The sequence below is a fragment of the Dermacentor variabilis genome, chromosome 6 (assembly GCF_050947875.1).
Source record: "Dermacentor variabilis isolate Ectoservices chromosome 6, ASM5094787v1, whole genome shotgun sequence".
Classification (NCBI taxonomy): domain Eukaryota; kingdom Metazoa; phylum Arthropoda; class Arachnida; order Ixodida; family Ixodidae; genus Dermacentor; species Dermacentor variabilis.
The window spans coordinates 90,149,795-90,163,386 of record NC_134573.1 but is presented as its reverse complement, the minus strand read 5'-3'; the positions used below and the strand labels follow the sequence as shown (position 1 = coordinate 90,163,386).

At 46.5% G+C, this 13,592-nt stretch overlaps 1 protein-coding gene across 3 annotated transcripts in view; it reads right to left on the bottom strand.

Moving 5' to 3' along the window:
- Window positions 1-13,592, bottom strand: part of DppIII (dipeptidyl peptidase 3) — a 91,437-nt gene that overhangs the window by 45,595 nt on the left and 32,250 nt on the right. For all 3 annotated transcript variants that reach the window (XM_075695275.1, XM_075695276.1, XM_075695277.1), the window contains 2 exons: window positions 12,807-12,944; window positions 9,335-9,409 (listed from right to left, as the gene is read on the bottom strand). In XM_075695275.1, coding sequence (XP_075551390.1) covers window positions 9,335-9,409; window positions 12,807-12,944 — 213 coding nt within the window. The remainder of the gene's footprint in view (window positions 1-9,334; window positions 9,410-12,806; window positions 12,945-13,592) is intronic.

Sequence of the window (13,592 nt, the reverse complement as noted above, 5' to 3'; positions counted from 1 at the left end):
ATGGATTTTATTTCCCAGCAAAAAAGTTAGACAAGGCTTTCTTTAGGCACGATATATCTGAGAAACGCCAATTTTCTAAAGAAACACATTGTTATGATTTTATCAGCAAAAGTTGTCACATATATATGATACAGTATACGGCTACAAGTACATTTTGTGACTGTAGAGAAAGGCATTCGAATTTCACAAACCCTGAAAGAAATATCTGAACAATGGAAGAAACTTGAAACATTACTGTAAAAAAACTGGAGTGCATTTCTTGCACTTCTAATTCACAAGTTTTGTTACAATTGTATGACATCATTCCTGATTGACTAACAGGTCGACTGAAAAAAAAAGAAACAAAGCTTTGGCTGATGAATAACCGCTGACTTTAGCTCAACGTCGCCACAAAATGCAGATTTGGTGCCCATACCACACATACTTCTGTCTGTCTGTAGCAATGGCATGACAACGGCTACAATAGAGACTGACCTGGTCGCATACAAGCCCACATGTAATCAGCAACAATACAATAACAAAACTTTCTGGTCACTGGGGTAATAAAGACAATTCTTTTCTGTGAATACATTTTTTCCAGACTACCAATCATTCGGAGTTTCAGGTGAGCTGTCGACGACGACTTGCAAAGCGTATAAACTGGTACAACAACAAAAGAACGCAAGCAAGCAAGCACATCAGGGGTATGACTATGAAAGCTGTCTTCGTGGACCTCACCACACGTTCGTAAGGTATTAAAATGCCTCTTTAACCAGGAGCAGTAAACACTTGGCTAGCCCACCAGGTCTGAAGTGCCGTGCATTAAATGTAAAGAATACACTTTACTGCTCTCCTCAAAAATGAGAGATGCACAATTATGATTCTCCATGCAACACAATCAATGTAACTAGCTCCCATAGTCTATTGACATGACGATGAACGTGTGCATTAGAGATGAAGGTGGCACGCCTGCTAGTCTGGGCTGGCAGTGACAACCTACCACGAACTTCGGTCTCGGAGCACATTAACTCAGACACCAAACAGAAATGCCAAGTCAACTTAGACTGATAGAGTAGTCTTTCAAGTAACGATTTGCAGCAGAGAAATTGAAGGCCCGTTTTGCCTTTCCGATTTTTGTTGCCCAGCTGTTGCAATAATGAAGTGGGAAATCGGGTTTCACTGTGTTGTGCGGTTATCAGATCGTTTCAGCATGAGAGAATTCCACAAAAGTTGCAAAGCTGCCGCTAACCTTCAGAATCAAAAGTAGCCACATTTTCTTAGCCTATAACCAATTATTGAGAGAATTCCACAAAAGTTCCACAAGAATTCCACGCACACAAGAATTCCACAAAGAAGAAACTAGGAATAGGCAAGAATCAGATGTGTGCGTTAAGAGACAAAGCCGGCAATATCGTTACTAATATGGATGAGATAGTTCAAGTGGCTGAGGAGTTCTATAGAGATTTATACAGTACCAGTGGCACCCACGACGATAGTGGAAGAGAGAATAGCCTAGAGGAATTCGAAATCCCACAGGTAACGCCAGAAGAAGTAAAGAAAGCCTTAGGAGCTATGCAAAGGGGGAAGGCAGCCGGGGAGGATCAGGTAACAGCAGATTTGTTGAAGGATGGTGGTCAGATTGTTCTAGAGAAACTGGCCACCCTGTATACGCAATGCCTCATAACCTCGAGCGTACCGGAATCTTGGAAGAACGCTAACATAATCCTAATCCATAAGAAAGGGGACGCCAAAGACTTGAAAAATTATAGACCGATCAGCTTACTGTCCGTTGCCTACAAAGTATTTACTAAGGTAATCGCAAATAGAATCAGGAACACCTTAGACTTCTGTCAACCAAAGGACCAGGCAGGATTCCGTAAAGGCTACTCAACAATAGACCATATTCACACTATCAATCAAGTGATAGAGAAATGTGCAGAATATAACCAACCCTTATATATAGCTTTCATTGATTACGAGAAAGCGTTTGATTCAGTCGAAACCTCAGCAGTCATGGAGGCATTACGGAATCAGGGTGTAGATGAGCCATATGTAAAGATACTGGAAGATATCTATAGCGGCTCCACAGCCACCGTAGTCCTCCACAAAGAAAGCAACAAAATCCCTATAAAGAAAGGCGTCAGACAGGGAGATACGATATCTCCAATGCTATTCACAGCATGTTTACAGGAGGTATTCAGAGGCCTGGAGTGGGAAGAATTGGGGATAAAAGTTGATGGAGAATACCTTAGCAACTTGCGATTCGCTGATGATATTGCCTTGCTTAGTAACTCAGGAGGCCAATTGCAATGCATGCTCACTGACCTGGAGAGGCAAAGCAGAAGGGTGGGTCTGAAAATTAATCTGCAGAAAACTAAAGTAATGTTTAACAGGCTCGGAAGAGAACAGCAGTTTACGATAGGTAGCGAAGCACTGGAAGGAGTAAGGGACTACATCTACTTAGGGCAGGTAGTGACCACGGATCTGGATCATGAGACTGAAATAACCAGAAGAATAAGAATGGGCTGGGGTGCGTTTGGGAGGCATTCTCAAATCATGAACAGCAGGTTGCCGCTATCCCTCAAAAGGAAAGTGTATAACAGCTGTGTGTTACCAGTACTCACATATGGGGCAGAAACCTGGAGACTTACGAAAAGGGTTCTGCTGAAATTGAGGACGACGCAACGAGCTATGGAAAGAAGAATGATGGGTGTGACGTTAAGGGATAAGAAAAGAGCAGATTGGGTGAGGCAACAAACGCGGGTAAACGACATCTTAGTTGAAATCAAGAAAAAGAAATGGGCATGGGCCGGACATGTAATGAGGAGGGAAGATAACCGATGGTCACTAAGGGTTACGGACTGGATTCCAAGGGAAGGGATGCGTAGCAGGGGGCGGCAGAAAGTTAGGTGGGCGGATGACATTAAGACGTTTGCAGGGACAACATGGCCACAATTAGTACATGACCGGGGTAGTTGGAGAAGTATGGGAGAGGCCTTTGCCCTGCAGTGGGCGTAACTAGGCTGATGATGATGATGATGATGAACCAATTATTGATACCTATGCCGGCAAAATCTATGATGTCCGAGGGAGTTAGTGCACAAATTTCAAGGTGGCACTGTTGTTCTTGTGTCCCTTCAGATTGACTGACTGATTTGTGGGGTTTAATAGCGAAGAGAAAAGCTGGAGGGTTCTTTAACATGCACCCAAATCCAAGTACAGTAGAACCGCATCGATATGTTATGGAAAAAAACCATGAGAAAGAGCATACTAAGTGGGCAAGCATACTATCTGAATAACTAAAAAAATTGACAATCTCAACTGCTGTTGACATCCACATAATGCGAAGCTTCGCGCAGGTCAAAATGATCATTGCAACACGAGACAACATGCGTCGAGGCGGTGGTACTCCCGTGGCCCGAGATGCATTGTTACTTTCCTATTGCGTGTTGTTTTAAGAGGGCAACGGGAAAACAAAACGAAATTGAGTTGGTGGGCAATGCCGGATGTCACCGAAGCAGAATGTGAAGCCCACATCGCACTGCCTGCTGCAGGGGACAACAGAGAGTTTAGATTATCGCCTACTAAAAACGTGCGGTATGCTCCCAATGACACTACCCACCACGCGCTGTAAAATAGATAGGTGAAGATACTTAACTCAATAAGTTTGACAGCGATAGCTGTGAATGCGGCGTGCGACGACCTGGGTAGAGATATGCTGGTATTGGAATAAGAAACTGTGCACGCTGTCGTTTTCATGTGAGACAGCTAGGTATACAGTCGAACCTGGATATATCGAATTCGACGGGGATCAGAAAATAGTTCGATATAGCGAAAATTCTATATACAGATAGGCCAAAAAAGCACTCGCGATCATAAAAAATTGTGGCTTACCGATTGGAACAGCCGCAAATCACATAGCATGTGCACACAATATGAAAGTGCTTTATTTCACGGAAAAAAAAATCACTAATTTTGGGCTGCTTTTTCCTCTGGGAAATGAAGTTGAAAACACTAGTCACAATCTTCTCAAGACTGTCCAGGTGCAAGAGCCCAGTGCCTTCCATTTCGCCGCAAGAGCGCCGAATCAGGCTGAACGCTGACGCCAGTTCAGTGGCTGTGCAAGGACGCGTTTCTTCGAAAACACAGTTGCCCTCGTTGTCGCTGGAATCACCGTCTTGAACGCCAGCTATTCCGGCCACAATGTCCTCATCAGCGAGGTCGGCTACCGCTTGAACTTCGCTCTCATCGTTAATGAAGTCATCAACAGTAACTTCGGACGGGACGGCGCCGGGAAAATTGGACAAGTCGTGAAACGCGTCCTCCAAGCACTCATCGTCATCTAAAGCTTCCGGACGTTCATCTCCAGCCACTTCAAGGGCTGCCTTGCCGGAACAGTTGGCTACTGTGGCCTGCTTCACGTCGCCCCAAGCGCCAGTAATCATCTTGATTGCGCCGAGCAGGTCAATTTTGAGATCGGTTCCCATTCGGAGGTTTACGAGGAGCCGTTGAATAAGTTGCTTCCGATAGCCTACCTTGAATGCCTTTATGATACCCTGGTCGAGGGGCTGCAGTCTCGCTGTGGTGTTCAGATGGAGAAACTTCAGTTAGACGTGCTGCAGCTTGCAAGTCGTTTGATGGGCCGAACAGTTGTCTACCAGAAGGCAAGCTCGGCGGCCCGACTTGCCCAACTCAGCGTCCCAAGCCTGCAGCCATTCAACAAAAAGTTGACGAGTCATCCAGGCCTTCCAAGCTGTTTACAGTTCTTGAAGCAGCACGGTGACTTGCTCTTCCCGATCACGAATGGCCGTAGCTTGCACGAGCCGTCCATGTTGGCTGCAAGCAGTACCGACACACAGACTTTGATCATTTTGCCGCCGTGACATGAAGTTCCACGAAAAGCAAGTGTCTTATTCGGCAACATTTGCCAAAAGAGACCAGTTTCGTCTGCATTGAAGATTTATGCAGGCAAAAACTTCGCAGTGATCTTCGGCCACTCCTCAGGAAGCCACTGCTGCATCTCCTGGCTGCTGACAGCCCCACTTTCGTCTGAAATGGTCTTTCCTACAATGCCGTGGCGGTTTTTAAACCGTTGCAGCCATCCAGTTCCACCGCAACAGTTCTCTTCGCCAAGAGCCGTAGCAAACCATTTGGCCTTTTCGATTAACATCAGGCCATCCACGGGAATATTTTTCGCTCGGATTTCAAGAAACCACGTATAGAGTGCCTTCTCCACTTTGTCAAAAGCAGCAGGGCACACACGACACGCTCCCGAGCGACTTTCCTCACCTGCTTTAAGCTTGATGTCCTGCTTGTTTTTTAACAACGTACTTAAAGTACACCACGGAATGCCGAATGCGTCTGCCACGGAAGACTTTTCTCCATTCTCGACACGCCGGATTACCTCAAACTTTCTTGCAAAGTCCAGATTCTTCCTCTTTTTTATGTCCGCAGATGCCATAGCTCACCAGATTACCACAATCATACATGCTGCACACGGCACGTTGAAACACAGGTACACACAAAAAAACGCGTGATGCGCAGATGGAGCAGTCAGAGCGAAGCTTATTCATAGAATAAAGAACCAACGTTCAAGCGGCAGTCAGCGCGGCTGCGAAGGAACGACAAAGGGAAAAGAAAGAAGAGAGCGGGGAAAAAGATCGGCGGAATATGCCGTCAAAGGCGCTGTGGGTGCAATTGCCGCTTCGCTATGCTTCGTTTCTTGAGCCCTCTCTGGCGGCGACCGTGCCGACCCCTCACTCTCTCTTCCTTTCCCCAGGAAGCGTGGCTTGGAAACGTCGCCGCGTCTCAATGCCGCACACTCTCTTCGTTGAGCTCCAATGGCCTTGCCCAACGCACACACCGGCAGTACAGGAGGAGCGAGAGAGCTCGCGCCGGTGGGGCGCAAAAAAGGGGGAAAGGCTCTGTGTCTCCGTCGCTAGGCGACGACCGCGCATGTGCAGAGGAGGAGCATGCTGACTGACTGCAGAAATGTTTTCCCCTGAGGACCGGACACGAATGTCTTTGGGAAAAGCGCACCTTCAGGGGCGCGGCGCGGCGCGGCGTTCGATATATCAAATGTCCGACGAAAATGGAATTCTATATACTACGCAATCGTCCTATACTTTTACATAGTATTTTCAAGGGGGTAACCTGTGTGTTCGATATAGGCAATAATTTGAAATATGCGGGTTCAATATATCCGGATTCGACTGTATACTGTTCTCGATTGTGCGCGCATAACACCTTTTCTTGCTCACATGGGATCTAGCGGCTGGGAGACGTATACAATCGCAGTCTGCAGAAGGGAAGGGCGTCGCGTTTCGGTTCTCACCTATTACAGTAAAACCTCGTTAAACCGTACCCGCTTAAACAGTAGTTTCGTTTTAAAAGTAGTAAAGTCAAATCCCCGACTCAGCGGCCATTGAACATAATGTGTTTCGTATCCGCATAAACCGTACCAGCTTACTGCGTACGCATCGGTTAAAACGTAGCGTTTGAACTTTTCGTCGCGCAAACACGGCGCTGCGCCACCTCCATCGGGCGGCCCGGCAGAACAACACGCCTCAGAGATCGGAACAACGGCCTCCAAGCGCCCTGTGCGTTTGCGCGTGAAGCCACATCAACATCAACATCATTTCGACGCGGTGCCAGAGAGCGTTATGGCGTCGTGCAAGCGAGGACTCGCGTCCTTCCGAAGCTTGGATAAAAAAGACGCTGGGTGCTCAGCATAGAAGAAAAATTAGACATCGCCCGTGCTATCGAACGTGACACGAAGAAGTCGGCGCTGACACGCAACAGGGATCTGCTGTTGACTACAGTGTGTGGCATTTGGAATGCGAAGAAGTTGCTCGGGCAGCGCTGCTGCGACCGCGAAGATATGTCGGCTACGAGGTTCGACTTTTCGCCATCGTTGCCTCTGTTGTTGCCGAAGTGTCGACTAGCGACAGTGACGAGGACGACACGGAAAGCGATAGCACGGGCGATTCAGGCCCGACAGTGGCATAAGCTGCGCGTTGCGTCAGCCTCATGAATGCAATCGTCGCGACAATAGGGGCGCGATAACGTAACTCTATTCCAAATGAAAATTATTCCAAACTCCGGCATCCGTAATGAAAAAGGCGCCCCCGGGACTTCTGCAGCACTACTGCGCACGTGCACGGTGAATACGTAACGCCAACGAGGAATCTGCCATGCGAGTGTTTGCCGAGAAGAGGGGGCTGGCTGAAAAGCTGGCACGCAGCTTCAGTAAGTTTGAGGCCGCTGTCGTCGGCGTGCTAGGCCGCCGCGGCATCAAACGAAAATAACGCTTTTGTCGCGCGAAGTGAATAAATACTGCATGTTTTTTCCCCTTTCATCGCACTCTCTCTGAGTTCAGTTTTCGACAGGTAAGTGGGCGATCTCATGCTATTCGGTTAAACAGTACTACCGTTTAGTACGTACCTTTCCCGAGCTCCGGCCAACTACGGTTTAACGAGGTTTCACTGTAAAAGCGCACACTATGCCTCTGATGGCACCACGCGCTGTGAAACAGATAGGCGAAGATGCTTATCGCAATATGATTGGCAGTGATAGTTGTGAATGCCGCGTACGACTCCATGCGACGACTCCGGAGACCTGCTGGTACCGAAATGACAAACTGGGTGTGCGTTGGCGTTTTCACGTGATACAGGCGGGCTAGTGTTGCAGTGAAGCTGCCACGGTGGGCAGCCATACAGTAAAACCTTGTTAAACCGTACCAGCTTAAACAGTAGTTTCGTTTTAAAAGTAGTAAAGTCAAATCCCCGACTCAGCGGCTATTGATGATAATGCGTTTTGTATTTGCATAAACCATACCAACTTATTGCATACGTATTAGTTAACACGTAGTGGTTCCACTTTTCGTCGCAAAATCACGGCGGTACGGCGGCCTGGTAGAACGAGCCTCAGAGATCGGAATGGCCTCCAAGCATAAACGCAAAGGGCGCTTGAAAGGGTGCAGCCACATCAATGTCAGCATCACTTTGGCACCGTCCCAGAGTCGGAGCGTTGTGACCCATGTTGTGTTGTCGTGCAAGCTAGGACAAAAACTGGACGCTCTGTATAGAAGAAAAATTGGACATCATTCATGCTGACGTACGTGGCATGAAGAAGTCGGTGCAGGCAAGCAAGAGGGATCTGCCGTTGGCTATGGTGTATGGCACTTGGAATGCGAAGAGAAGTTGCTCGACAATGCTGCTTCGACCGTGAAATACGTCGGCTATGAGGTTCGACTTTTCAAGGTTCGACTTTTTGCCATCGTTGCCTCTGTTATTACCAAAGTGTCACCTAACGACACTGACGAGGACGACACGGAAAGCGACAGCATACGCGATTCAGGTCCAACAGTGGCAGATGCTATGCGTTACGTCAGCCTCATGCGGGTGTTTGCCAAGAAGAGGGAGTTGGCAGAAAGGCTAGCTCGTAGCTTGAGCAAGTTTGAAGCCACCGTCGTCGCTGCTAGCCCGCCACGGCATCAAACGAAAACAACACACCCTTTGCACGCGAAGTTAATAAATGCTGCATGTTTTCTGCCCTTTTATCCCACTCTCTCGTAGTTCCATTTTTGACAGGTAAGTGGGGGATCTCCCACTCTTTCAGTTAATAAGCAGTACTACCATTTAGTACATACTTTTTTCAAGCTCCAGTCAACTACGGTTTAACGAAGTTCCACTACACACTGTTCTTGATAGTACATGGCTCATGCATTTTCTTGTTTAGATGGGATCCAGCAGCCAAAAAACGTCTCATATGATCGCAGTTTGGCGACTTGCTGAACAATGGTGCCAAGAAATCATGTTTTCCGGGAACATATGAGCTAGTAAAAAATGAGCGTAACTCTATTGGGTCATTTTTTGCGTTCTCAATTGCGAATGTTGGCACCGGGAAAATGTCTGTAAAGGGAATGTATCAACGAGGTTCTACTGTACGTGAGCAGTTTCACATTTCGGCTTCATCAAAATATGGCACTGAACTATGGAATTCGCAATGTCATGGTGAGCCGCTGAATACCATGACAACTGCGCCACCGCAGAAGGCGCACCCTTTCTCGCATACCAAGTTTCAGCTTATGGCAAGACTGACACACACGCAATTAGACAAGTATATACCCTACCAATCTGGCATGGCACATTGTACCTTTCAGCGTCCCATCACTTTAGATGTGCTAAGTAGCAAGCAAGAAAGCCCGAAGAAAAAAAAGAAAATCGCACTAGCCTCCAAGCAAAGATTGCGAGGAATCTAATTTGGTTGGCCAGTCTTTTCCCAAAAGCTGTGAAGGCTCCATTCCATGAAAAATTGCTACAGAAAGCAACTTTATAAGGAATACTAAGCTTACCTTTTGCTTCAGGAAGTTGGACACGAGAAGTGCATCCTTCTCCGTGCAGTTTTTTGAAAAGTAGGTGGTGGTTGCCTGCAGCAAAAGGAAATATTATGCAGATCACACAGAGCTCCGGAGCACAATCATCCCAGCGAAATCATAGTACACGTTATAAAAACGATATAAAAAGTAACACCTACTCTAGCATGTGTTCAATACAGCAGGGGTGTGCGAATACTCGCGTATCACCATACCAGATAGAATACTGAACGTTCGAATAGCTTGATCCACTAATTGAATTTCTACTAATAGGTTTTTTAACATTCAGTGTAAAGACCCACATGGTGCCGAATGACTCGTGCATCACAGAGGCCCTCATGCTTGATGCCATGCAAGTGAGCATCTCACTTTGCCGATTTTAGTGCAAAAGGTGCACCAAATGCGCCCCAAACGGGCTGCTCCAGTTTAGGCAGCAGCTGACGTAGTCTCTGTAAGCGCTTCTGTTGTACTGCTCCACGATGTCGGCCTGATGCAGGGATCGCAGACACAGTGCCCGAAAAACACCACCCGCAGAACAGCGCCATGTTGGCAGGGCCACCTCTGACAGTACAAGGTCCCTCTAATAATAACGTGATGTGGACGGAAGGAACAGCAACAAATTCAGCGCATATTTCGGAAAGTGCGAAAGCATATACAAAGATATGGCTGATTAGCTCTTGGAAGGCAGGCAGATTGTATCGGATATGCGGTGACAGACTTAATGCCGCTTCAACAGCCACCAATCCAACCCGTATGCCTGTTCTTGGAACCGATCACTGATGACGCAACCGTTCGAACTTATATTAGCAGCAAGCATTCCGTGGCGGCTTGCAGTCCATTACGACATCGGCCAGCTGCGAATTATTTGCCACACGTCCATACTGCTTAGGTGATTAGGCCTTATCAGCATTGCTATATCAGGCGTCAGCAACTTGGTTTGGTTCCAAATTGCCGAAAATCTATTCACAGCAACCACACGACACTCAGAAAATCGACAAACTGCCTCACTAACTACAGCGAGTGCACAGGATTGTAACAAAGTTGCTCACAGCTGCCATCTTGCAACAGTGTACAGTCGACTCTTGTTCTCGACGCCATTCGTAGGCACACAGTGGTCTTTATTTTGTACCTTCAAGCAACTTATCGTAAGACAAGCTTGGAATTTACACGGCAGCCATGAAAGTGTCATGCGACTAGAGCGTTGACTGCCTGGCTACATACTTTTGCGCTCACAGTGGATGGACGACAGAGGCAGGAGGAGGGGGGGGGAAGGGGTTAAAGAGGGGCATTGCATGATGTAACAGTGACCCTCCAGATTTCAGAACCTTTGCCAGATAGCAAATCTTGTCGAACCCAAGAATGATGGCAACGTGCAGAGTGGTGAGTGAGTCACGTGATGCACAGTCCACGCTTTTGTGTCTGTAGTGCAGATCGGCCTTACATAAACCTGCTGTAAAGATGGGAAAGCCCTTCTGTGTTATGGAGGAGAACTGGAAAGCAATACTTTTTGCGCAATAAAAGTTTGCCACAAAGGACAGGTCCAGCACAAATTGAGAACCTCATTTGTATTCAGTAGGGTTGAGAGAATACTCAAATATCCCTGAATCGAATCAAATAGGTAACGTTTGAATAATTCGATTTGCAAATCAAACATCTGCTATTCGAGTTTTCAAATATTCAATGTATTCGGTGTAGAGACTCGTGCGTGTAGCGTGCCCCACAAAGCCCCTTGTGCTCGGTACATTTGCACGGGCGGCAGGTGAACAATGAGGGGGCCTCGAGGGGGTTAGGGCGCGCTGCCTGAATTTGCCATGTTACAGTCCCCATTTCATAATCTTAGACAGGTGGCAAATAATCCTCAACCTGACAATGAAATAGCCAACATGCAATGCAAGGCAATGCGCAGCCAACAATGGCTATTCAGGGAGCAGTGATCAAGTCACGGTTGCGCAGTCTGCAATTTTGTATGTATGACACGCCTGCTATAAAAATGGGAAAGCCCTTATGTAATTCAGAGAAAAAACTGGAAGGCACTACTTTCTATGCAGTAAAAGATTGTCGCAGAACACAGGGCCACTACTAGTTCTTTACCTTCAGAGGGAAAAAAGCACTTGATTCTATATAACAGGCATTCTATTGATAAAAAAATATTTTTCAGACCTTCATATACTAGAACTGAGCTGTATCAGGGCTATTATACTAACTTGGAGTTCCCTTTAACAGAAGTAGACCATACTGTATATCTTGATTTCTATGTAAAGTAAAATCTCATCAATTCGGATTTCACAGGACCGAAGAAAATGTCCGAATTAACCGAATGTCAAATTACTGACGGTATCCAAAAAACAATCGGCAAATGCTTACTACGTCATCATGCTTTTATTAGTGAATAAATGAGCAAAGCCTGTTACTATTCTGCACGAAAGCAGTGAGGAAGCTGTAATTCTCGTCGTCTCGTGACTCACTGGCTCTCGCAACAGCGATCAAGGACTCACGACTTCCTTTGCAGCGTGGCCGTGGGATGCACCTTCCTTTGCGACACGCTTTGCACTATCGCGTGCGAATCACAATTATTTTTTCACCAGTGAGCTGAACGCCATCAGACCGTCCGTCCATAGCAATGCAGCCAGTGCTCTTCATCCTGGACAGCTTTGCATCGAGTCAAAACAACTGTTCGTTGTAACTGCTGCGGAGGTAACAGTGGCCACTGTCGACACGTTTATGAATGGCGACATTGCGGTGCTGAAGACAAATGGCTGGCGCACGCACTGAGGCCTTCATTGGCGTGGCATCAAACTGTAAAGGTGGTCACCAGCTCTCAAGTTCCACAATTTTCTTTTCAGAGATTTGTTTTCGTTTTTTTTCAAAGTGCACAATTATTTGGACATTCTTGACAGACCCTCCCATGAGAGAAAAAAAGAAATCTGTTGGCAACTGTAATTTGCATAAAAGGTCGAACTTCAACGTAGCGAAGCAAAGTGCCTATTTCACCGGTATACTGAGGTTTTTCACTCGAATAACTTGAGTAGATGGTTTCGCACTGCTATTTAAGCAATTGCCAAAGATGTTACAGGCCTCACAGTAAGCATACAAGCCAAAATCATGCTGTCATTACACATATTTGCAAAAGCAAAGTGAAGTTAAGTTCGCCCTATCTTGTCCTTATTTTATTGGTCTGCAATAATACAAACAACTCATGTGCAAATGAAAAAGTATATTACACATGTCAGCAGCCACTTTATCCCTCCAAACCTCAACTATAATGACAACCCTGGAAGCTCCTGGGTGAGTGAAACCTCAAGTTATGCCTCGCAGGAAATTTCTACGCGACACTGTGGCACGTAAAATAGCTGCAACAAAGTGAAAACAAGAACGCAGAACTAACATGGACAACCCGTACGCTTCTCAAGGAAATCGTGTAGCATGAGCACATGTGTGACAACCAGCTTACCTTGGGCGGGAATCCGAGATGCTTCTCGGAGTCGCGGAGTGAGTACAGCGGATCAGACACGTCGGACCAGAGGTGCTCCAGTGTTGCAGGTTCCGCCTCCCAAGCCTTGCTCAGCCTCAAAAGCTTCTCCAGCTTCTCCTACGTATGGAAGCACAAAAGAAACTGTCAGGTGGCATACCATTCAGAAGTACTGTACTATCTACCCAGTTTCAAATCGCGCTATTTTTTTCCTACAAGCAAATGGATTCAAAAATTTACTGCGGGCTACAATCAAATATAGAACCAGAATCGCACTCGCAGCATGGCAAACACTTATTCAGAGTGAACATCGCTGTTAATGTTGACAGTAAATATTTTCTCTGCTTGGAGTGGCGGTGTTGACATGCCCTTGTCTACTATGAAAGTTCATCAAGTGTACTGTTATTAAACGTGTTGAGGCTACAACCACATCACGTGTTTGGTGCTTTAGAAACTCCATTGTTTTAATAGAAAAACTGGCAAGGCAGTCAAGGCACGAGCCATTATAGTGCAATATGTGGTTATTTGAGAAGTCATTCAAGAAATGCAGGACATCAAATGCAGGTGACGGCACGAATGATGACATGCTGTGGTTGATCGATAGCTACAAAAAGCTGTCTGACTTTGACAGAAATGGACATCACTCGCGAAAAATTTTGATGATCCACAGAATTAGGCGATCTACGTAAGTGCAGATGTAAGCGCCAACACAGACACCCCTTTGCAGACACCATCATTCCTGCGCGATCATTTCATTGCCTTCATTTC